At 40.9% G+C, this 25,773-nt stretch overlaps 1 protein-coding gene across 9 annotated transcripts in view; it reads left to right on the top strand.

Annotated features, from left to right (window-relative positions):
• Positions 1–25,773, top strand: part of TEAD1 (TEA domain transcription factor 1) — a 153,695-nt gene that overhangs the window by 96,851 nt on the left and 31,071 nt on the right. For 3 of the 9 annotated variants that reach the window (XM_068147952.1, XM_068147960.1, XM_068147959.1), the window contains 8 exons: positions 9,449–9,513; positions 12,195–12,257; positions 12,346–12,408; positions 20,539–20,550; positions 21,748–21,882; positions 22,073–22,119; positions 23,024–23,085; positions 24,986–25,110. In XM_068147952.1, coding sequence (XP_068004053.1) covers positions 9,449–9,513; positions 12,195–12,257; positions 12,346–12,408; positions 20,539–20,550; positions 21,748–21,882; positions 22,073–22,119; positions 23,024–23,085; positions 24,986–25,110 — 572 coding nt within the window. The remainder of the gene's footprint in view (positions 1–9,448; positions 9,514–12,194; positions 12,258–12,345; positions 12,409–20,538; positions 20,551–21,747; positions 21,883–22,072; positions 22,120–23,023; positions 23,086–24,985; positions 25,111–25,773) is intronic. The other 6 variants (XM_068147955.1, XM_068147961.1, XM_068147953.1 and 3 more) reach the window with 5 other exon arrangements.

The raw sequence follows: 25,773 nt of genomic DNA, 5'->3' as shown, positions 1-25,773 counted from the left end.
TGTTTCTGGAGCTTTTACACCTGCTTGCCTGCTTATGTCTACTGACTTTTTCATATGGATTTGTTTCAAAGTGACAATGTATAGACAATATGATGCTATTCTGTAAGGCAAGTCTTTCGTTATGTTATGTTGTGCAGCCATCTTTTAAGTACCATCACTGTGTGCAGTATAAATCTAGTTACAAGAAGCTTTCAGTATTTCTGGTGTCTGCCTCTTAGAGTTCTTGAGTCACAGATTTGTACTCAGAACCTCAGTGAAGCATCAACATAGAATTTAAAGTAATTTTTTGGTCTTATTGGTCACCTCTGTGAACTCGAAATATGTTTTTGGGTATATGCAGCTTAGCAGTATGTAAGCATCAAGATATACATACATTTTAAAGCCATTGGAAAGTTGCAGTTATCTTACTATTAAACACAAGAAGAAAAGGATACTGCTGTAGTCATTGCTAAAGTGGATTTCTTAAAGAACAAACACTAGAAAGCAAACTGGCATCTAGAATTTCTCCTCTGCAAATAAGCATTACTTAAACAGTCATAATTCCTTTTAAAATGAACTTCATTTTGCCTAAGAGACCAAACAGAACTGAAGCCACCTAGTGAGAAATTCTATTTTGCTAATTTTTAGCTATTCTAATGCAAATAGTGGTTTTAATCCCCTTAACTCATCCATCATGCATGACAGGTCAGGCAGCCCACTGTCTGTGTATTTGAAGGATTCCTGTCCAAATCAGACTTTCTGTCAGTAGCACTGGGCAAGAGTCTTCTCCTTTCTGAACTGCCCATGTCTCTCAAAAATTGCAACTACCTTGGAAAACAACACAGCAATTACATGTGCACGTGGAAGTCACACAGGGCCTTTGCAGATAGGTTACTAAGAGTTCCTATCATAGCAGGGGAAAAAAACCAGAATGTCAGAATAAGGACATGTAGGGTTTTGTATAATCTACTAAACATCTGTAGCTTATCCAGAGACATGGCAAAGGTCAAGTTTGGGGATTTTTATTCTATTTTCCCTATGGGCATTTCTTTGTATATTCTGAAGCCCCAAAATCACTGATGTTTTTGAAATGCATTTTTGGTTGCAGTAAAATATAGTGAGTAGAAAATAATATAGTTACAAAGGAGTAAAATATTTCCATATATTCTTGTAACATGTAAAGTTTAATTAAATGGGATTTAGGGTAAAGTGTAAAATCTTCTGAGACTGACAAAATATTAATGGATTTTCAAGAGAGATTTCTGGATTTCTTCTCTCTCTTTTAAATATGTTCTGTGTTTTTAAAAACTCAGAAGAACATTACTTCTGTGAAATACTTCCCAAACAGAATCCAAGGCATTGCATTAGAGTCAAAGAAGACTTTTGAACCACATTTGTCCATAGGTCTTTTTTGTTGTTTTTCTTTGAAACTGGAGCTGGGACAAAACCCACAAGTTTGAGACTTGGCATGAGGTGAATGTCTTTCCATGCTACTATTAGATCATTTCCCTTTTGCTGTATAAATTAAATTGTGGTATTGCTTCAATCTAGGATCATTTTATTGTTGTTGATTTTAATACAATACACAGAAAGTTCTTTTCTTTGGAAATATTATTATGATATAACTTCAATGAGTCATCGTAATTGTTCACTCATTAGAATCCAACGGGATTATTTAGGTTATTTTGTATCTTGGATCTTTTATTTTCCTTGTCCTCTTGGGCAACCCAGTTACTGTACACTTTGCAAGCAGTTAATTTGTGTATAATAATACTTAAGTGGCTTATTGTAATCTTGTGTGTGTGTGCCGGCTTATACACGCACCACTCGGGTAGCCCTTACAACCCGTTTTAGGGAGCTTGTGGTCTTTGTCTCCTCCCAGTCCTGTCCTGGGATGGCCTAATTCAGAGCCTGAGCCTTGGCTCAAGAACTTGGTGTAGAGTTAAACAACAAGCTCCAGTAAGTCTAAAACACTCATTTGTTGGGTTTTTTTGACCCCCAACCCATTCCCTGGGGGACTGTGGGGGGACCTGCCTGCGTCTTTATCTTTGCCCCAGCTCTCTGGCACGTCTGTGCAGAGAGATGGGAATCCTGTGCTTGATGCAGCTTTGAGGCTGATTATTTCTGCTACAAAACAAGTGAAAAGCAACTCCCATTCTCTTCCACACAGCCTGAGGAGCTATCTCCTGCCATATGTTCCCATTATTAAGAGCTGCCCAAACTTAGTGGTCCCACAGATTCGCAGATTTGGGCTAGGGCATAGTACATTTCCTAGATAGGGTCTCCCCTTTTAAGGCATCACATATGCTGCTGCTTAAAGAGGAAAACAAAACAAAGCAAAGCAAAACCAAAAAAAAGTGAAGGGGGATCAAGGGAAGTGTTTGTATTTGGCAATGGAAAATATGTGAGTGAAACAGTTGCCTTGAACTGCCCAAAGGGCTATAACAAATAACATCCTGGTTCACTAGTACATAAAATCTTCTCTATGGTTTTGAATGAAATAATTACTGTTTTGTTTTTAGGGGGGTTGTTGTTTGGGGCTTTCTTTTTCAGAATTGTAACAGTTGGAATACAAATAGGCTTATGTTTCTGTAATTGTGGTAAACATGTTTTAGAAATTGCTGTCTGATCAACAGTAAATATTACCAGTTCAGAGGTTAAATGCTGCTGCTGAAGTCATTCAGGGAAATCCATCAGAAGTGTAAATATGGCAGAAAAAGCTAAACAATATGGCAAAGGAATATTTGCTGACTTAAGAGTGCAGGATCAACACCAATATTTTTCCAGTGATGCTAAACCTCTTGTAACTGCTAAATTGGATTTGTAGTTGAATGAAGTATCAGCTGCTGTTGGACAAGCCCATAAAGGCTGGACGGCTGGCCTTTTGTAGGCAGGGCTTAAAGGACGATTGATATGTTTTAGCACTTTTGGGATTATTGTGATTAGGAGGAAGCCATTCTGAATGATAGAGAAAAGGGTGTAAAAAACACAGTCCACAGCTGGTAAGCAGCATGTGTTTGCTATAAGGAGAGGTCACGACTAGTTGATCCTGCTGGTTCTGGTGTTAGATTGACAGTCAAGAAAACTTGCTATCAAGAAGCAGACCCTTTTCTCTCTCTCCCTCTTCCCCCCCCCCCCCCTTTTTTTTTTTTCCTCCCCCCCCCCCCCCCCCTTTAAATTATGCTTCTGTTGTGTAAAGACAAAGTATTTTCAAAATCTGGAATACTGACTGGTTGCAAGCTAGATGTTCAGAGAGACAGCTGCAAATTTAGAGTTGTTAAAATATCACCTAGAAATTAGTATTCAACCCATATCTGTGAGAGCAGTAAATAGGAGTTACAGAATTAGCTCTGGTGATTCTGTGTTTGCCTTTTTCATGTGTGTTAGTCTTAGCTAAAACCCTTTTTGCTTTATAGTAGAAAATTTATGCTCTGTGTGTTGAATTTTCAAGTTCAGCAAACTTGCTAACTATTATGCCTCTGGGATGTCCAAGATATTTAGCGAAGAATACTATATCTTAAAAGAATAAAAACCAAAACCAAACATTGTACCATCTGGAAAACAGTTTTATCTTTTTTATTTCTGTTAAACACCTGCTCTAGAAAACATGTAGACAATTTCATCTTATCTCCACTACCCACTTGGAGATGTAGCACTTCTTTTTCTTCTTTTTTTTTTATTTTTATTGTGAGCAGCCATCCGAAAGCTTGCAAATGCACATTTAAATAGTTGGATCTCTGACTCTTTTTAGTGGGGCTGTACCTCTTTCAAAATTTGAGTTTAGCATACCACACAGGAAAGAACACAAGCTTGCCAACTCCCGCTGAGCGTTTTTTCAAGCCTGTGAAAAGAATGAATTATTCAGCAGTAAGCATGCTTACAGCTGGCCATTTGGGAGCTTTGATGTGCGAATCAGGCCGTTGCATGAATGCCCTTATTGTCATGTTATGTGTACACAGTGTGTGAATTATTGAAAATAGTGAGGCCTGAGCCTCATCTGGTAGAGATTACAGTGCAGGCATGCTGGGTGAAGGTCTGTAATTGAAAATCCCCAGATGCTGTTTATTTGGCCTGTGTCACGTGGCCTGCTGCAGAAAGCTTGTCTGAACAAAATGCTGCCCGCCTGGGAAGCGCCGCCCAGCCCCCTCTGAAGCCCTCGCAAAACCCAGTGTGTGGATGACTTAAACACCTGCCCATAATATTTTAAAAGCTTAAATTAGATTTGCCTATAACGTTTAAATAGAGGATGCCTTACTTAGGGGTTTAAACTGCTTAGCCAGTTGTTGACTTGCAGAGCTCTTTTATCTACAAGAGGCTTTTTGTTAGCCAATTTAGCTTTAAAACATCCTCAGAAAGCAGCACCAGCAAATTTTAGCGAGCTCTCCCAAAGCCGAATATTCCGCCAGCAAAATGGAGCAGAAAAGCGCTGTGGCTGAGCGCTGCAGTGGAGCAGCTCTTCCTCTGTGGGCTGCCCAAGGGCCACATGGCCACCTTCTGACAGAGGAAAGCGTTCAAACCAGCCCGTTCCTCCTGGCAACATCCACACACAGGTTCTGGATCTGTATCCAGCCCATGCTCATCAGCAAGACAAAGGGCTCAGTGCTACACACCAGGGCTGTCCAGGAGAGCACTTGCCTGAGGTGCAGCAAGCTCCTCAGCAGGCTCCGCATCAAGCAAAGTTCCCACTAGCTGTCCAAATTTGGCCCCAGGGCACGTGTGCAGCATTTTTTCTTCATCAGGCCTTTGTAACAGCTTTGAGCAGAGGTGATCAGAAATGGAATTTACCAAAACCAGCTGAAAAGCTTTGCCATGGCGAAAATACAGGCATGTGCAAAACTTGTGAGATGGAATGCCTGTGCAGGTCTGTCTCCAGGCTTTGCGTTTAGGATATGGATTTCCTGGTTCAACCCAGTGTCATAGAATCTGGAGAAATCCATAGCACACCATTATCTGAAAAGAATGGGCTTTTCTGCTTGGTTGGTACTGGAATTATGTTGTGGAGTATGAAAACTTTTTAAAATGAGCTGTTCATTTCCAAATTGCTAACTGGCTTGATTTCCCACACTTGCCTATTTTTATCACATGTGGATGGTGCCTGTTACTGGGAGCTGGGAGGGTGGAGGTTTAATTTCTGTCATTAATGTTCTAAATAAAGATGCCTGCCTGCCATGTGGCTGGTGGCTCCACAGGGATGTGATGCACCAGCTTGCTGCCCTGTCACTGGTGGGGACTGGGTTTGAGCAGTGTCCTCTGTAGCTGGGACCTGTTAGAAAGGGACCTGCCATGGCTGGGGACATGTCCACAGCTAATGTAGATTCTGGTAGAGCTGCCGGTGGTGGCTCCTTTGCAGGGGTTGCTGGTTTTGCCCTCCTCACCCAGGGGTGATTTTCACTTTCAGGGACCAAGAGGGGCATCCTTCAGCCTTCTGGAGGCTTTTATGTGGACTAATTCTTGTCTCCTTCAGGCTGGTTTTGGAAATAACGTTAGTGGAGAAGGCTTCTCTGCACAAGGGCCTTCTGTTAGAACAACAACTGCCTCCCCCAGGGAGGGGCGGGTGTGAGCCTCCCCACTTTGCAGCTGCTTCTACTTATTTTGAATAAGAAGAGGAGAAATTTCAGTCCTCATGCTGCCTGTGAGGTGTCCAAGATCTCCACACACTCCCTTGTTTAGGGTGATACCCCTCAGGGATGGGGCACTAATTTGGGAAGGCAAAAGGAGCCTGTATCCCACTGGTGGGCAGGAGCGGGGCTGCCCTGGGGGCCTGCCCACCCGGAAGGGCCACAGTGCAGCTTTGGCACCCTGTGAAGTCTTGCAGGTTTTTTAGCATCTGCACTGTTTTCTAGCTGAACTCTTTTTACTTTCTACCAGTATTATAAAAGATGTTTTGTTGTGTACAGTGCCTCTTCCTCAGCATTAGTCTGGGGAGACCCGTAGTTTGCAATTGCACTGACAGTGGAGAGGGACATTACAAATAGAGCCTGAATTTAAAAGGATAAAAACCAAAACAAAACAAAACCACAAGAAGCAGCTTATATTAAATATTTGTAGTGGTCCTTCCCTGATCTTTTCAAGATCCTTGGAAAAGATTCCTGTGCTGTGAACATGTTATATCTGACAAGGCACACCTGCCTGATACCTATACCAAAATATTCAAAGTAGGAGACTTGTCAAAGCAAGATGACAAGAAGAAGGAGCTGAACATTAACAGTTCATAAACCTGACCTCTCCTGCCAGGCAATTTCCCAGATATGTATGACAGGGAAAGAGAGTGAGGGTATCTGTGGAAAAGTATTTCCACAGCTGTGGAAAAAACAGATCTGTTTATTAATGAGCTTTTTTCAACCTATGTTTTCTAAGGGGCAATTAAAGAAGTTCCTTGACCCTCCATTTATTTCAGACTCTTCATTCCCAAGAGCAGTAAAGCAAGTTTTTAGGATTATTAGACCTTCCATTCTTGAAAATCCTCTCTAGGCCTTAGCTGATCAAGACAGAAGATCTTTTCTGTTAGTATCAGACAGAGTTAGTAAAGAAGAGCACCAGTGTTTGGTAGATAACATAAAAGATGGAAACATTTAGTCAGGGCTGTCTAACTTGTATTTGTCAGGCAGTGTTTATGTTTATGGCTTTTTGATAGTCAAAAAAGGAAATTACGTCTTTTCAGATCATTGTGGCTGAGCAGAGCCCAGCTTGTTTAGTGAGCCTCATGAGGCTACAGATTTTCCTGCTCTGGCTAAAACTGATGCATGTTTCTTTGCTGTGTTGAAAGCATGACTGTAAAGAAAACTCTACCTTGTAGAGTTTCTCCTCTCTACTTTAAGTTGGATTTTCCCCCTGTTGGCTCCTCTTGAGCTAGATTCTAGCTAGAGTTCACCTTAAGGGGAAGAGATCACTTTGTAAAACCACAGGCTTATTTAGCCATACCCGTGCTGAGATAGCTAGTGAGAAACCCCACACTGATTCAAGCCAAAACACTTCATGGATGAACTGGGGCTCAACTGGAGGCAGCACTTGACTGGTAATTTGAATAATACAGTCTAGACTTTCAGTGCTTGGTGTCCTTTACAAAGCTGCTTTTCCAGTCAAGCAGCTGCCTGGGAATCTGATCTTTCCTTTTAAAATAGATTTTTAGCTTTCTTGACAGGGAAGCAAACTGTGAAACCATACAGTTTAACTCTTCTTTCCTCACTATCGCTGAGGGCTGCATAGGGCTACCTTAATGGACAAGTGATGACTGGAGGGACATGTGGTGTGACCACTTACAGATGGAGGAACAGAAGATGGCAATACATCCTTTATGTCACCTTATAGAGTCACTGTTTGCTGATAAGGACAACCTCTTTGCTGTCTGTTAGCCTAGTACTCACTAAAGGGACACTGCAGAGGCATAAAAATTACCAAGCAAGAATATTTAGGTAAAATCTTGTTCAAAGCACATTTAGTATGATGTGCCATCATTGTGTACATTTTCCTCTCTCTTCTCATTGCCATGGTGTCAGGCTCTTGACCTCTCTATCAGTTCCTTTTCCCAAATTGTATGAAATTTTCCCACTGTCCAACTTTTCCAACTAATGTTAACTGAGAGTAGAGCAGTTCCATTTCTGTCTATACCCAACACCTGCAAGTGAATTTGTAGTTCTGTCACTGTGAAATAGCTGCTGTTACTGTACAAGGACATAGGGCAACAGTCACCACTATGAAAATTCACTGTTTGAAGTGAACTGTTTGGATTATGAGAAAGAACATGAGAAGAAAGAGATACAGAGATTGAGCATTTCCTAGTTTTTACTTCATGAAACAAAGGCTCCTGTTCACTGCAAATGGCAAGTAAGAACCTTATGGGCACAACAAGCTACAGAACTTCTGTCCAACCAAAAGACTTGGTCTTTGCATGAAATTGGGTAACTAGCTGGTCCTCTGCTTACATTAGGAATCCCTCATTTGTGTGCAGAAATATTGTGCACAATTTACCTCTTGAAGTTTGTCATGAAGAGACCTGCTTAAGCCTTACAAACCCCATATCACCATTACAATGTTCTGTTGCAGGAAACCTGGCACATGGTTCAGACCGAAACAAAAAGGGAATTAGAGCAGAGCACAGCTCTACTCTGAAGCATGTTGATATTTCATATTCTAGTACATGTTTTGCAAACAAACCATAGAAGAGAGGATCTGTGAGGCATTTGATACAAAGGGTGTAAATTAAGGCACATAGAGGAGAGAGAAGAAAAAAAGGAGAATTAAAGTCTAGTTTGACTAGTTGTGTTCATGCAGTCTTCCAGTCAGCAAAATGTCCCTCAGCCATAGGCAGGGTATGTTGTAGCTTCCTTTTCTGTCCTCCACAACATCAAAATGGAGAGTTTGAGTCTCTGGCTGATACAATAGGTACAATAACTTTATGCTTTCCTCAGCTATGTACTTACATACTTTTTGCTTTAACCTCCTTGTTTTCAGGTCATTTTCTACACATGTGCTGCTTATCTGCTGTGCTGAGTGCAGATAGCTTCATAACATAGGACTTGTTGAGCAAGTATATTTAAACTATTACAAGTCATGGGGAAATAACATAATATACAGTGAAAACAAACAGGACACCACATGAAACTGTGTTATCTTACATGTCAACAGTATTTAGGAAGGAAATTATTTGGAAAGAAAAATGTTCATTTGTATTAAGTAGCATAATGTGTGTGACTGAAGAAGAGTCAAATAGTGATTTTAGCCACTTGGAAATGCTGTATGCTTACAAGAGAAATAGAGCTCTGAAAAACAAACCACAGTGTTGATCAGTCCCACTGCTGCAGGAACTTGGGCACTGCAGGGTGATCACTCTCCTGCGGAGTTAAGGGTGTGCTGATAACCCCCTGAACTAGGACAGGAATTTCTGTCAGTGAAGGATACAGAGTGCTTCCTGGCAGAAAGGATAGATTTTTGCTGTCCTGCTAGTAGAATTAAAACTTCGAGAGGAGCTGATGTAAAACTGTAACATCTGGATGATTGGCACTTCATCTTGGGTGGCACACAACCTTCTCACGAGCAGCTGATCCTCCCAACGGGAGTCTGTGTGGGCAAACGCCACCTGATGCAGTCAGACACAAAACCAGGGGAGCCCAGATTGATGTCAGCCTTCAGCAATGGGGCTTCTCCAGTGAGAGATCAGCCTGGGTGCCACCTGGTCAAGGAGGTGTCTCTTCACCTGCAAGCAACTGCAGGACTTTGGTGGGAAACCACTGAACCTGTAGCTTTCTGCATAGTTTGTATGGCACATACAATGTCTGTTAAGGAGAGGGAAGAGAAATACTGACAAACAATGAGAAATACTGCTTAACAGTTTGCAAGGGAAAAGCGGAGTAGGTGAAATGAAAACATGAGGCTCCTGTGCATAGAGCCTGCATGTTTAAATGTGGTATTTTGGTGGTGGTTATGGATGTGGTGCTGCTTGTCCCTTACCATGAATTTTTCTTTGTTTCAGGTAGGAATGAATTGATAGCCAGATACATCAAACTTAGAACAGGGAAGACACGGACCAGGAAACAGGTAAAATAACCCAGTGGGGAAGCTTGCATGTCACTGAGTGACAAAACATGGCATTTTTGGCTTCAGGGGCTTTCTGTGTTTTAAGTCTGAGATGATGCAGTGATTTCACTGTTCAGATGAAATAGATATTGTTTAGAAAATATTTAAAACTCTTGTTACTTTATGTTGTGCATCTTTTCAGTGGCAGTTTGAGGACATATTTTTTATTGACCATTGTGTATGGGAAGCTACTGTCCCCTGTATTTGAAGGGAAAAAATACACGAAGCAGAAGTATAAAGCATGTGTTTCTCTATAAGGACAGTTACAGGATATAGTGATTATATTGAGATAGTGAATAATGGAACTTTTGAAAGTCCAGCCAATCTACCTGTACAATAGAGGTCATGAGCCTTGGATATAAGAGGTAAATAAATAAAATCTATTTAGCAAAACTGACTGTAATGATAATTTTAAAATTCTCCTAAGGTGCTACAGGCTCCTGGTCTGTGACTGTGGTAAGATTTCCTTCATCAGAGTCAGAATAAACCTCTAACCAATCTTAAGTCTTTTTCAGATGGTTATCACATCACTATTACCTTACCTCATATGACTAAATCCCCTAGTTTATAAAATCCACAGTGATCAGCAGCCTCACAGAAGGCACATTCTTTGTGTAGTTTGTGGTACTTATTAAATTTTAATGCTGTTTCAAAATGCTTTGCAAATTGCAGAGTCTACTCACTCTTTGTAACATCAAGTGCAATATTCCCCTTCTCTCCAGCCACGTGTGTGACAAAGGGGAAGGCAGAGGCTCGTACACTTGTGTGCTACGCATGTTTTGTAGTGCAGGGAAAGGTGACACTGAGTTGGCACACACAAAGATGGCCTGCTGCCAGCACTTGGATTTAAAGCACTTTGAACTGGCTGATATTTTGCCCTGGGTGGTGTCTTTTGTCAGTTAGGAAGAAAACATATGTACAAGGGATGAAAAAAGACATGAGAAAGGAGAGAAACCACAGCACATAAAGAAGGAGCAAACAAAAGATTGACAAAGCAATCTGAAACAAAACACAAAGTCCCACATTCTGCCCTGCTCTGCCAGTGCAAGTTTCCACAAGTCAGGAGTTATGATGGGATCTCAACGTTACATCAGGAGTCAAAATGCAAACCTTGGGGCTAGATCCTTGCCCAGCATGTATTGGTGATGTTCTGCTTCTGTATATGTCCATCCCTGTATAGTGATTCATAAGTCACTTTAGACTGAGTGTTCAGAGAACTTTGATTGTCGTTACTTTTGAGTTTTAACTGAGCAATTAAATGTCCCAATTGTGTATCTTGTATAACCTTTAACACCACTAATATCCCACTGAAAGCAAAACAAATGAAGATGTGTGAAAACTTGATCTGTGATTAACTACAAATTGGTCAGTAAGCAATAGTATAACTGACTGACTTCAAACTCATTCCCAAGCTGCTTCCCAAAGAAGTATCTCAAGGTGGTCTTCAGGGGCTATGCTCATTTATGCAATACTGTTTGCTTCCCTATGAAAAATACAGACTTTTTGGTACAGTTGGCATGAAATAGTTTTATAGAGTAAGGAAGTCAAGTTTTGTTTCTCCTTTTACTTTGCTTTGTTCTTTCTAGAGAAAAATTGTAACTGTTAGGGAATGCGTGCACCACCTGATATGATATGCCCTAGCTCAAACAAGAGGAACAGATTTCTCTTCAGTGGTTTTTTTACCATCACTGAAGGTTTTAAACTTTTACAACAAAGGGCTGTAGGATGCTGAGCACTACCATGTGATGATGCTGGGCAGCATCATTAAACCCTCATCATCAATAGCATAGACTTCAGTATGTATTTGAGTAGACAGGAAAGTGAATCTGGGACCAGGCCCATCACTGCACAGGCAACAACTTCTGACCAATTACTGGTCTAGTGCAGGACTGGGTTTACACAAATTTCTTGACAAAATGTCATGATAAAGGGCCAAACCTAGAGACCACTCAAGCTGGTGTCAAGTTACTGGTCCCCACTTTCATGAGTTTTTTGTGAGCAGACTTGATGCTGAGTTTACTGAGGAAGCCAACACACATTCAGGGACCTATGTTGTGCCAGTATTTTATCATTTTTACCAGAATGTAAAACATTTCAGTGGGGTCAAAGTGCAGCCTGAGGCCCTTCATTGGAGTTGTAGAACAAAATAAATAATGGATAAAACTTCTTGGTGCCAAGCTAGGCTAGTGGCAAGTGGTCAGAGTGGGCATCTGCATCCCCAGCAGATGAGGTAGAAATCCTGTCAGCTGCCTGCACAAGAGCACAGGGCCTGGCCACAGGTCGGTACCAAAGCATGTGGGCCGTGTCCAACTGCGAACTGTGTCTTCTGTCTTATAGCTGAATGCACAAACTGGTGGGTTACACTTTTTTTTTCCTTTTTTTTTTTCCTTCTCTTAATCAAGTCACTGCAGTGATGACCTGTATTGTTAAGCCTCAGTGCTAAGAGCTTGGTATCTGGCTGGGAATGTGATATCTTTAACAGCAGAGCTTACTGAAGATGCAAATAACTTCCTTCCCTCGGAAACGTTATTTTTTCTTTTAAAGAAAAAATTAGACATTTTAAATTTGATTTGCTTTTTGTTTTTCTTTTGTTTGTTTTGTTGTTTGTTTTTTTTTTTTTCCTATAAACCTGAACAATGTAGGTGTCTAGTCACATACAGGTCTTAGCAAGAAAGAAAGTTCGAGAAATTCAAGCCGCCATTAAGGTACGTTTGGCTTGCCCAGTTGTAGGGGGCTTTTCATCTCCATGGTTACAGGCTTTTCCTTTGTTTCCTCCCTTCCCCTACCCTGCAGGTGTCTAGTCACATTCAGGTTCTTGCCAGAAGGAAATCTCGTGATTTTCATTCCAAGCTGAAGGTATGCGCTTTTCTGCTTTTGGGCTTGTGGTTGCTATGCCTGTCCCTTCCTCCTCCCCGCGGTGATGGGCAAGTGCCTGGTGCTGCTGTGCCTGTAACCTCGTTTTCCTGCATGTGGTAGCTGTCTGTGTCTCTTTGTGTTTAATCTCTGATTTCTGCACTAGCATCTGTATTAAAAACATTGTTTTAACACTGTCCAAATGCAAAGTGAACTACTCTTTATAACAGCTCAGCACCTAAACCTGATTTTTAACCCATTACTCTATTTATTTTTTAACAGTTGAATACTAGGAGTATATTTAAACACATTGGGGTTTTATGCAGTCCTGTAAAAGTTTTTTATTTTTTGCTTTTTCCAGAGGGGTAATTGGGGCAGTTGTTTTCCATTTCAAAATGGTTTTTGTCTGTGCTTTTGAAATGCTATCAAGAATACTTAAAATAGATAATTACTCCAACTGCCAGAGAGCACAACTTAACAAGATTGCTCTAACTGTAAGGTGTTTCTAGAGTACAGTCTAGAATCACCTCTAGTTATGTACTATTTGCAAGATTCCCTGAATTATTATTTTTTTTTTAAGTAAAATATTGACATTTAATCTTTGGAGAGCTGCAGTTCGAGTCCTGTTCAGGAAGTATTAAGCATGTTTGCTTAATCTGACGTGATGAATTATGCACGTTCCTATTTTCCCTGCTTCCCATAAAATACATTCTGAGGCTAAAAAGAAACTCTTGGAAATGCTTAATAGGGGTTTCTTGGATTGCTTCTGTTTTTTCAAGTTTTCCAGCAGTGATCTTGGGACCCTTACTGGTTTGTTTTCACATTATTTAAAAGTGGAAGAGGGAGTTTTGCAGTTTTTGCTGTTGACTTTTTTTTTTCTTTTCTTTTTAATAAAATAAATGAAGGAACTTGTAAATCTTTTTACTTCCCTCCTCTTTTTCTTTTTATCATTTTTATTTTTTTCCAGGTTAGAACAAATCACATTTTTGTTCTAGCTAAAAAAACAAAAACTGTTTCAGAAAGTAATTTCACAATACTAAGGGGTGAGCACTGCAGATGCTTACCACAATCCTGGAACTGCAATGTATAAATAACAGCCTGGCTTTGTAACAGGCCTCCTTGACAGAAGCACTGGGTTTTTCATCCGCAGTGGGCAGCATGCTGGCAAGCTTGTATGGCTGTTGGTGGCTGGCTTTTTAGCTGCACTGGCTGAGCAGTTGGGGTTCGTAAGGAACAACTAAGACAACTTAAACATACTGCTTTTTAACCAAGGGTGCAATAATACAGAGATATGTAGCATTTTAAGCTTAAATTGTCAATCCTTGATGCCTAAGATAAGTAAATAGGTGGCCTTACTTTCAGAGGTGCTCAGCACCAGCAGCTCTCAGGAACTTTTATAGGACTGGTGAGCACTCAGGATTACAAAAATCAGGAAGCCCACTTAGATACTAAATTACAGGCCTAGGAGCCTAACAAAAATATTTGATTTACTGTTAAGAAATATTTTCCTTTCTGAATGCCCCAAATAGCTTAAAATGTGAAGACAAAAACCCAAAAAATACTTTTTAAGTACTGCACCTGCTGTGTGATTTTTATTAAAGCTTTCCAAAGAAGAGAGAAAATAGCTAAACACTAAATATATTTGAGACCTCTAGCCTAGATTTGCAGTAAATAGAGATCCAGAGGGATTTTTCATTTTAAAAGGTCACCTGAAAAAATTAGAAGATCTGATAGGGTAGCATTTATAAGGACTTCGGACCTTGCGGCCCCTTCCCACCCATCAGTAGGTTGCAGCTCCTCCATAGCTGAGGAGCTGCCATTTTCGTGCAAGGAATTGATTGCTTTAGGAAGTGTTCCCCACCAACACCCCCCTGATGCTCAGAAGGGGCATTTGCAGAAGTGAATGACTCTTCACTGATGACATATTGAGAACAGAATGCACACTGATGAGAGACATTTGTCAGTCCGTGGCTTTGCTGCCCTCCAGGCATCACTAATGACAGAAGCAGCCCCAGACCTTCCCTAGCAGGTCTTGCTGGCCAGTGGGTCCTGGGTTGTTCCTCCTGCTCCTGCATCTTCATGCTGTCCCCAGGATTTAGCTCTACCAAGAGTCCTGACAGGACCCTGATGACTCCTCCACAGACTCCAGCCTAAGGGGTGCCTAGAAATAGCAGAGGATCCAGGCTCTATCCATCTACCTCCCCTTTCTCTTGCTATTCTTGGTCTCAGTGAACATGATGCCACGGAATGGTATCTGCCCACCTTGCACAGGCCCTTTTGGGAGAACTTGCAACCTTCCACAGATCTTGTTCTCTTCACGTGGAAGATACAAAAGCTTGACACAAGAAGGTGCTACCTTTATGAGAAAAGAGAGCCCTCACGTTTTTTTGCTGCAGTTATTCCCTGAAAGTGGAAGAAGCCACTGGTCTTGGGCCCAAGATGGAACATGGCCTCCTTGAGATATTTTGTTAGGCCTAATGTCCATTTCTGACTATTCCTGTATTGAACCATCTCTATGAGTGAATGTCCTTTGAAAATTGCCTGAGAAGGACATCACTGATGTGAAAGGAGAACAAGGTGAATACATTTTGGCACCTGTGAGTGTACATTGTTTCACTGGGGGCCATTTTGGCAGCAGCCTGGGCTGAAGATAACAGACTTCCCCCAGGAAGATCATGAGCTCTTGTTCCCCTGGAGTGGGTGCTGCTGATGTATCTTGGTGAAGGAGTGACTAAGAAGAAGATGGCCAAGGAAAGCACTACTTTTGTTCCACTCTTGTCCTTCTAACAATGAGCTGGCCCTTGCAATTGCTCTTTAAAACCTGTGATTGGTGGCATCCTGGGGGGCCGCTAGTACTTAAAAACCCCCACATGCCTCTGTCAGGTTTGCTACCTACAGCATGAAGGGAAAGCACTCTGTGTATTAATACAGAGATCCTTCCTGACAGTCCATAGCTACAAGTTCAATCAGCTCTGACCTGAGGCCATCTCCATCTCCCATGGTCCTTTCTCATTCCTACCAGTCGTCCTCTCTGTGCATCTCCCATGCACAAATAACTCTTGTTCATTAAGTACATGCTTGGGTATATTTTATACCAAGAAATCTGTCTCCCCTTAGTCTGAATTCTGCTTATGACAAGGAGAGGATATGGGCCAATCTTCTAGTGCTTATCTTCTGCAAAAATCCAAATGGATGGAAGGATTTCAGTGACCTGCACCCATACCATTGGATAGAGCATTACTGAAACTTATGGAGTAGGCCAAAATCCCACCCACATTCCATAAAATCTGCTTGGTCCAGCAAAGTCCCTTTTCTTTGATGATAAATGCCTACAGTCCTTAGGCTGCAAGAAAGGGAAGTTTTGCCTGTAAATACTGTCGCTGCATTTCAAGAGCATCAGTAAAGAATGTCCCTTCAGCCCTTCCAGGGATGTTGTACATTTTAATTAATTTTACAGCAGGAAAATATTCCTGGTTTAGATATTTTTGTCTCAATTGTCTAAAGTGGTTGAAGTCTTTCTGGAGTTAGAGAAATTTTACCTCATGAAAATTGAAAGAGAGGCTGCAGTAAAGCTGTCCTTGGAGACAGCTCTGAAAAGCAGTTCCCCTTTGTGACATTTCCCCTCATGCAGAGACTGGAGGAGGCAAAGCAGAACTTTTATGATCTAGTGTTGTGTTTCCATGTCAAATACAGCAGTCCATAGTGTTAGGTTGCAGCATCCCCCACCTTTGCACTGACAGGGAGCCAAAGTCTCCTCTGTCCATTCAGGAGAAAAGATAGATTGGAAGTTGTGCATCAATAGAGAGTAAAGGTCTTCACAGCAGGAATCTATCTTAGACTTTCATTTCAGATATTTTTTCACAGTGCAAGATTAATTAGAGACAAAAAGAAACATTAAAATGCCTACAGTTCATATGTATTACATGTTTTAAAATCCATTGTTCTACATTCCGCATTGAGGGATAAAAAGAAAATATTGTTGTCAATTATAAAATGCTAAAGATAGCTCTATACTTTTTAAATGAACAATGATAAAAGCCTTGAAAAATTCCCTTTGATGTGAATGGAGTCTTCAGCATTTTGAAATACAATAAGATGGATTAATTGCTACTCATTAGGCAGCAAGTTGGGACAGCTTTGAATGCGCATTCTCTTCTTGGCATTAGCTATCGCCTGGCTGAAATAGCCAGCTTTTGTATTTACTCCTGTCTTCTCTAATAATAAGCAAATTGGAGATCAGGGCTAGAAACACTGAAGTGCTCTCTATCTTTTGTCCAGAACAATTGTATATTTTCATGATTTGTTTATCTTTTTTGAGCTACAGCTAATTATTGCAAAGGTTATTTGAATCAATATGGGTTCTGAGTAGAAATAACATCTGCAAAAGTGCTTATTAGGAATCTATTTTATGTTAGTGTAACTGTAATATCCATTTTGTGAGCAAATTGTTTTTCCTTCTCTTATGTAAATTTTTTTTCCTTACAAGAAAAGTTTTGTATTTTAAATATTGGTACAGGTTTTAGGGCTTCTCAAATTAATACTGTGTTCTGTTGTACTTATTTCTTCTCATATTGTCTTTATTTTTTTCTCCATAAAGTCATAGATAACATGGTATTCAAAGCCCCATTTATTATTCTAGGATAACAGCTTTTCTTTTTTGCTGTAGAACTTGCTTGAAGTGATTGAGTTATTCTTCTGTTTATGTTGGATTAAAAGAAAGTCAAGCACAAATCCTTTTGTGCTTGTCATGTAGAACTCTTGTTTCATGTGGGGCTTTTATAGATATTAAGATTTAAAATTGGATGATACTGGGATATTATTATTGTCTAATTTAACTATGTATTTTGCATTCCAAAACTAATGGGTGTTAAGTGAACCTCAAGGGCCTGATTCATTAAAAGTTATAGTACATTAGACTCCTGGCATTTGCACCTTCCAAAAATGAAGTGTTTGCTACTGCTGCCGAAAGCAGTCAGCTGAAACATGAGGCAAATCCTGGTCTCTGTTACAGTGATGATATTTTAGGGGTTTAGTGGAACTTTGACCACTGATTGTACTCTAAATCCACCTCAGTAACATTCATTACTAACTACATACCACAGCACAGAAGACTTTTAAAAAAGGAAGGGGAAGGCAACAGTCTTAAGAGTGCAGTCTGTTGCTTACCTCAGTGTCATTCCTGGGCAGTAACAATCCCATCAGATCTCATAAATTAAATAGGGTCAAATCAGGTCATGGCCAGATGGGAACTATCCAAGGAATACCTTAAACTCCAGTAGGATTTAATGATTCAGTAGGAGATACGGTCCCCACAATCCTCTGCTGAACCTCAGCATGGAACTCTGCAGCACGCTGGGCCCAACTTTTATTTTATGTACATCAGCATAAACCTTATTGACCTGAAAGGATTTATTTCAGCTTTGCACAGCAGCATTAGTGAGAGGAAAAATGAAACCTTTCTGTCTTGGACAAGATAGGAAATCAAAGTCTTAACTATTTGTGGTCATTAAAAATCCCACAACGTTCCTGTTTAGCGTAGAAGCGTTAACCCATTTGTCCTGGCCCAATTCCAACCTGGGTAATTACTGTAATCTGCCTGTTTAAATTACCCCTGCCGTTTTAATTGGATATATTACTTTTCTTGCTGCCTAAATTGTGATGTAATACTATTGTGTGTTATTAATCAGTTACCAAGTTTCACTCCAGAAGAAACCCTGTTGCAGTGATAGGTAGAAAGACTCATTCCCTCCCGGTTAAAATCCTCTTCACTACACTACAATGTAACAAAACCCTAACATATACTTGGCTTTTTAAAGTGACAGACAGGCTAATATGTCAATTTAAATAAACAGCTTTTAAATGTAGGTTTTCCCCATTTGTTTTTGAAGACTGTTAAATCTGCCTGTTTATAGAAGCATAGGCCAACACCTTGCAGCTCTCAGGCATTTCTGGAGCTGAAGGTGGTATTTTGGCAATGAAAGTCAGGACCTCTTACTTACTTATTTGATTTTGAATTTGTTTTCTTTCATATTCAGATGTGAAGTTTCTGTTACTTTGAGAAAAACTGGTTTCCAATTATACTGAGTTTGTGAAGCCTACAAAAGAGGAAACTTCCTACTGCTCTATGTTGGCCTGTATCAATGTTCAGCAGAGCTGGCAGATTTGTCACCATTGGGAAACTTTGTTGGAGTCATTGAAACTCCTCAAGACAAGCCCTGTCACAGGGCTGGAAAATTTAGAGGGCTAACGCAAAGCAAAATGAACTTGTTGCTCATGCAACTCCCAAGTATGGACTTTTATATCCCTAGAAAAGCTTTTACTTTTAAATTCTCCTTTAGTTTAGATCTACCTAAAGGCCATTATAGCAGCAGAACAGTATGAGTTTGGGAACTTGACAGGAACACAGGCACTGACTGCACCTTCACGTGGTGGCACTGGCATGGCTGTTTGCATCCAGGAGGCAGTGCAGGAGATGTAGCTATAGTGCCACAGCAGTTCTGGAGAATTACAAGGTAGCCACACAAAAAAAAAAGTGCTTACAAAGTTTTGGAGGTTACAAGGAACCAGAGACACACATCTCTTGAATCCTGGGATCAGCTCCCTGTATGTTTTGGTTTAGTTATGTGTCAGCAGACTGTGGGAGAGACTTGGATGGTTTGGCACTTCCAAGGCAGCTCGCTTGAAAAAGAGGCAGGGAAGGACAGAAAAATCTCATAAGGCTGTCATCTCCATATTGCTTAAGGACAACTCCTCATTTTCATGTTTTCATGATGGAGGGTCCAGTTCTGGGCCCCTCAATTTAAGAAGGATACTGAGACACTTGAACGTGTCCAGAGAAGGGCAACAAGGCTGGTGAAAAGTCTTGTGAGGAGAGGCTGAGGGAGCTGGGGTTGTTTAGCCTGGAGAAGAGGAGGCTCAGGGGAGACCTTATTGCTCTCTACAACTACCTGAAGGGAGGTTGTAGCCAGGTGGGGGTTGATCTGTTCTCCCAGGCAACCAACACCAGAACAAGGGGACACAGTCTCAAGCTGCACTAGGGGAAGTGTAGGCTCAAGATGAGGAGAAAGTTCTTCACAGAAAGAGTTATTTGCCATTGTAATGTGCTGCCTGGGAAGGTGGTGGGTTCATCATCCCTGGAGGTGTTCAAAAGAGGATTGGATGTGGCACTTGAAGCCATGGTTTAGTTAGTCATGAGGTACTGGGTGATAGGTTGGACTGGATGACCTCCAATGTCTTTTCCAGCCTTATTAATTCCATGATTCTTATTGTGTAGAGGGGCTGGTTTCTGGAGAGCTGCATGAATCTCTGGATGCTACCACATCTTAACACCCACCAAAACATTTTTCAGCCCAGTGGTCTGCAGACATCCAAAGGCAGCCAGTAAAACATGCCATGCAGAAACCTGTGTATGCCTTCCTGTGCTGAGGCAGGCAGACTTGAATGCCAGTAGCCAGCAGAGCCAGAGCTAACTTCCAGCTCTTACCCAGTGAATTGGTTGTGGTTTTAGGAAGTGCTACAAGTTGAAGAAATGACCAAGTTTTGCTCATGCACTGATGAATATGTGTGTTCCCACTCACCATGCAGCAGCAGGACAGAAGCTGCTCTCTAGATGCACTCAGCTGTGGCGAGGCAGTCCCAAGGCTTAGACAGGTCAGCCAGCAGTGTCAGTGCTGCTGCATGGGAGGCAGTGCAGGTGAGTCTGCAGGCAGCACCGCAGCAGGTTTCACTTCAGGCTGGTATCCTGTTCTCATCCAGTGAGGTGCTGCAGGAGCAGCTACTCCCCTGCTCCACCTGCTGCTCTCCTGGGCTGCGTCCCATAGAGGCACCCACAGGGGCTCCATGCACAGCTCAAGGAAACAAGCTCAGCAACAATCCCTTCATTCAGTATCTGCAGCTTTCACACAGGGAGCTGGTGGTTATTGACCCCCAGTGTTTTGTTTTTAGGGTTTGATCCTTTTTTTTTTTCCCTTTTAATGAATCAGTCCCTAGGTGAAAATAACACATTTGTTTTGAGCTGATATTTAATGCTGAGCAAACTGCTCTTCCTTTGTCTCTTACTATTTTGTTCATATTTTGCTAAGAATCTGCTGTTCTACACAAGCATTTTAATAAACTGTTTGTTGTTGTATCCAGGTAACAAGCATGGTAAGTATTTTAACTAAACCAAGTATTATGTACCTTAGCTGTGCTTGGCAGAATTTTTGGCTAGCTTTTCCTGTACTCTCAGCCTGTGCTGTTTCTAAAGGAGCTATTCAAAGGAAGAAACTGCTCACCTATAGTACTACTACATACAAGCTTTTAAGGGGAAGCATATGTGCAGTTATATATCATACATAAGAGCATGCATCCCTTGCCAGCATGCTTGCTACTTTGCCTGTAAAATAAAACCAGAAAAAACCCCCAAAATATCCTTGCCTAATACTGCTTGTGTTCCTTCATTCTAAGCCACATACCTAAATATTAGCACATATTATTAATACAGTACTTCTGGGTGAAGAACCTCATTTTACCAGAAAGTAACCATCTCTTGTTTACTTATTTTACCTGACATAAGGTATCCACTTAGTTAATTTTGTTGCCTTAAGAGACTTTATTTTTCTGTTCTGTGATCATATGTGATGGGCAGTGACAAGGACTCCCAAGTGCTGCTCTAATAGAAGTAATCGATAACTCATCTTTTTCTAAACTTGTTCCTATATGCTTGAAAACAGCCAAAAAAATTACGGCTTATTGTTTTCTTTGGGAACGCTGTAAATCAGCCAAATAACACAATTGGAAGTTTAGACTGTTATGCATGGTATTGTGAACTAACTTTTATAAAACTTGTCATAAAACAGAATCCAAAATGTTTCTAAATCTGTAAGCATGAAGAAAAAAACCTGTCATTGTTTACGAGTCAGTCGCAGTCCTGTGTTCTTGTTTTACAGTGTAACATGGAAGGCAAACTTCTCTTAGATCTAAATGATAGAGCTCAAATCTCAGTGTTTCCTATCCTGCAGGCAGAGCCTTAGCAGCAGTTCTCATTTAGTCCAACCTGATTTAAAATCAGCAGAATTTGCCCAGACAAACAAGTGGGCAGTAGTTTGCTCTCCCTAAGCTTCCTGCATTTTGGCAGAGCAGACTGAGAATTTAGGTCTACCATGCATGTCTGAGAGGAGGTTTTGCCTTGAGGTAGTTTGAGTGTTAGCCTCCGTGCTGTATTTTTTTTCCCTGCATGGTTTGCTATTTTTGCATTATCTGTGTGGCTTTTAAAGTTTTTAGTTATGTGCTTGTAGCTGCAGTTATTTAACATCATTTGTTATGCCAAATGTTTTAAGACTCCATGTAATTGTCATGTTAAAGGATCAGACAGCCAAGGACAAAGCACTCCAGCACATGGCAGCAATGTCATCAGCTCAGATAGTCTCAGCTACTGCTATTCACAACAAACTGGGCCTGCCAGGAATTCCCCGTCCTACATTTCCTGGGGCACCTGGGGTAAGTTGTTAGCCAAGTCCCCAAAAAATCCCTGTGTTTTCTAACTATGTGCAGTGGAAAACTAAAGCTGAATGAACAGATTAATGCTTTTACTTGTGTTTGCAAAAGGAATCATGCTTGTTCAGAAATCCAAAAATCTTTCAACAGAGAAAACAATTGTGGGTCTGTTTGTTTGTTTTTCCTCTTTCAGTTTTGGCCGGGCATGATTCAAACGGGGCAGCCTGGATCCTCACAAGAGTAAGTCTGAAAATTAATACATGCTTCTGTATGCAGTGTGGGGCTGGCTGTTGCAGTTTGCTGCCAGAAGATATCAATGAGGCAAGAACTTGCAAATGTTTCTGAAAAGGAGGAAAAGGTAGTTGCGTGGAAAGGAAGAGCCTTTAGAGTGATGCGAACTCACATTCAAAAAGTTATAAGGGATCCCAGACCCGAAAGCCAAGGCTGAATATCTAATGGGCACTCTCCTTTTTTTCCATTTGCATAGTGAGATGCTATAATAATGCCAAAGAAGCAGCTGGTAAGGTTTTGCCTGTGAATAAATTTCCAACACAAGTGCTTCCATCCTCTTTTAAATTGCATGAGTAATACTGGTGGCAAGTGGGACGTATTTTTCTACGGGCCAGGAGATGACTACATGAGGCCCATTAGTGGGGTTACTGCCCTTCAGCACCGTGGTAGCGATGGCACCATACGGAGGAGGAAGCCTTTGCCCACTGTCAGGTGTTACATTTCAGCCCTGTAGTGGTCTCTGGAGCCATGTTTCCCAGACTTATTTTTCAGTTTCTCCTCACCTTATTCTTTTGAGGTCTGTAAGAGTCTTTGTGCCCCTCTAGTTCAGTGTCCTCTGGATTTATTAGGAAGCAAAGCAATCACCATCCATGTCTGCAGCGACACTTGCTACAGGCAGCTCAGGCTTCCTGTTCTGTCACTGAGCACAGACAAACTCCTTTAAGATGTTGGGTGTAATTCTCATCCCTCTCTTTCTTTCTATTACCTCTTTATTGTCTGTTAACTATGCTAAGGAAGAGACATATTTGTGGGTAAAGGTTGTTAATCATGTATTTTCTTATACTGTGTGACTCTTAATGGGATTTACTGTGGATGGCATGGTGTATGATCTGTGTGTAACTCTTTATTGCAGTGTAAAGCCATTTGTCCAGCAGGCCTATCCTATACAGCCATCAGTCACAGCTCCCATTTCAGGTAATTCTTCTATTTTTGCTCTCCCTTTAAAAAGAGTTGAATTGTGTACTGAATGTGATGTATTAATTTCTGAGAAGGACAGAGCCACTAGTCCATATCTAACAATCCCCATAGCCAAACCAAACACCAATCCCAGTGTCCTGTTATCTGATTATATCTGAGGGGAAATCTTTGGGGTTTTTTGTTTGTTTCTTGGGTTAGATTTTTTTTCGCATTTTAAGGTAGAAAGCACTAATACATACTGAAGGAGTTGTGATATGTCATCTCCAGTCACTATTCCATGTTGTAGGAAAATACTTAGTGAAAAATGAGTAATGCATGCTTCTTTTTTAGTAGCTTAAATCTTGTTCCCATCTGTTACAAGAATAAGTTTTCATTTATGTTAAAACTGAGACTAAAAACTCTCACAAAACCATTTTTGTTTAGCCTTAAGTATAAAATGTGACGGTATATCTATACATCTGGTTGTTGGTAAATCTTGCCATTCCTGAAGGTCCTGCCCTGCCTGGTACCACTTTGATAAGTACCTAGAGTTTATTCCGACTTCCATTGCTCAAGCACTTCCCATGGCTATTTTTCTACTCCTTTTCCCAGGCTGGTTTCATGGTAATTTCAGGAAAGGTCATTATTTCTTTGCCGATGATAGCTAAGTTTAGGTTTCCCTTTCCAAATGACAACATGCTCCTGACTCTGTTTGAGCAGTAGTTTTCTGACTCTTATCCATTTTTCTTGATTTTCCAACTTGCTGCTATTTAATGCTTGAAACTTGAGGCTATCTTTCTGCATACCTGATTATTTCCTTTTTCTTGAAACATTTGAAAACACTGTTTTCTAAAGAGGTGTTGAAGAAACATGTGGATATGGCACTTCAGGACATGGTTCAATGGCCATGTTGGTCTTAGGTTGGTGGTTGGACTCAATGATCTTAGAGGTGTTTTCCAACTGAAACAATTCTGCGATTCTGTGATAGAGTTGGACACACACTACCTGTGACTTCTCACTGGTTATCAACCTAGTTAAGGCTTATCTTTTTCTAACCTTTGGTGCCTCTCCTCTGCCTTCCTAGTGACTGTCTCTCCCAGGATTAGTTTTGCCTTTGAGCTGCCGCCTTTCCCCTTTTCTTTTACTGTTTTGTTTCCTTATTTAATTTTCCATGATGAGGAGCAAGAGATAGCATTTATTCTTTCTCTTGAAGTGAATTAGACATGGTGGTTAACATCTCTTCTCTGTCTAGATCATGTCATTCCCTCTTTATTATCGATTTAAAACCTTCTTTTTCTTTTTAGGGTATGATTCAGCTCTCTACAGTAATTATTTATTATTATCTGTAACATAATGCTGCCTAAAAGCTCCAAAAGAAGTCAAAGACACAATGTGCAAATACATAGTAAACGAGACAGTCCCTGCTTTGTAAGCCTTACACTCTAAACAGGAGAGGGGAATTGAAAGTGGCAGAAGCAGCAGACAAAAAGAGAAGTGATTTAGTTGTAACATGTGGCACACTAGGAGCCAGAAAGGAAGGCCAGTTCTCTTGACTCCCAAGACTGTAGTATCTTCTGTGAGTCTTGCTGCCAGTTTCTAAGGAAGGGACATCTGTAAATCTAGGTGAGCTCTCGATAGTTTAGTGTAGAATATAAACAAAAAATCTACAGTGAGTTACGGCTCCAAGAAAAGCAAGCAGCAGATCTTTAATTTGCACTCTTTTAGCTTGCTGGATGGGGACCTCTTTTTCTGCATATTGTTCTTTGTTTTCCCAATTTTAACTCATTCTGAATTCATTATTTGCTAAAATTAATATAAACATCCACGGGCTACATGCATAATTCCCAATTATACTTAATTCAGAAAATACAAACTGAGGAACTGTCAACATCTTCATGGAAATGTCTCCTTTGTTTAGGATTTGAGCCTACGTCAGCTCCAGCTCCATCAGTCCCTGCGTGGCAGGGCCGATCGATTGGTACGACCAAGCTCAGGCTGGTAGAATTTTCAGCTTTTCTTGAACAGCAGCGGGATCCTGAATCAGTAAGTGTTGCCCTCACACCTGCTAATCTGCATGTTACCTTCATTGCTCCCCACCTTCTGAGGATGTTTTCCAGGGTTAAGCATGATGGAATACACCCAGAGTTTGCATTCACTACTGCTCAGTGTAATACTCTCTTCACAGTAGCGCTGTGTTCTTTCACTTTCTTGCCCACTTTTACCCCATTTGCAGAAGTGGGAGCCCCCTTTGAGAGCAGGCATGCTTCTCTGCAGTGCCTGTCTCATTGTTAACCTAATTTAGCAGTTGTACCAAATTGCATTGTGGTTTTGGCAACATTTCAGTTCTTTAAGTTGAAGCCTAAACAGAAACTTGCATAGAACCTATGCATGCAATTTTCAGTATCTGCCATTGGATAGCCTCCAGGTATTGGGAATGTTCCTTTTGCTTCCCAAGTATGTACCGTTCAACTGGATCACATTGGGGGTGTGTGTGTTTGTTTGTTTGGGTTTTATGGTGTTTGTTTTGCTGTTTGTTTTGGGGTTTTTTTTTGGTGGTGGTGGTGATGTTGGGTTTTTGTTGTTGTTTTCTTGGTTGGTTTTGGTTTTTTTCTAGTTGAGATTACCTATCCAAACGTCCAATAACTCAGTTTTCCTTGTTCTTTAATTGTGTTGTGAAGTCCAATCCAAGGTTTGGAAAAAAGTTTT

This window comes from Melanerpes formicivorus, unplaced genomic scaffold (genome assembly GCF_026170545.1).
Source record: "Melanerpes formicivorus ecotype bairdi unplaced genomic scaffold, bMelFor1.0.p_v2 SCAF_16, whole genome shotgun sequence".
Taxonomy (NCBI): domain Eukaryota; kingdom Metazoa; phylum Chordata; class Aves; order Piciformes; family Picidae; genus Melanerpes; species Melanerpes formicivorus.
Note: the sequence above shows the minus strand (reverse complement) of the source record. Positions and strands in the feature narration are given on the sequence as shown.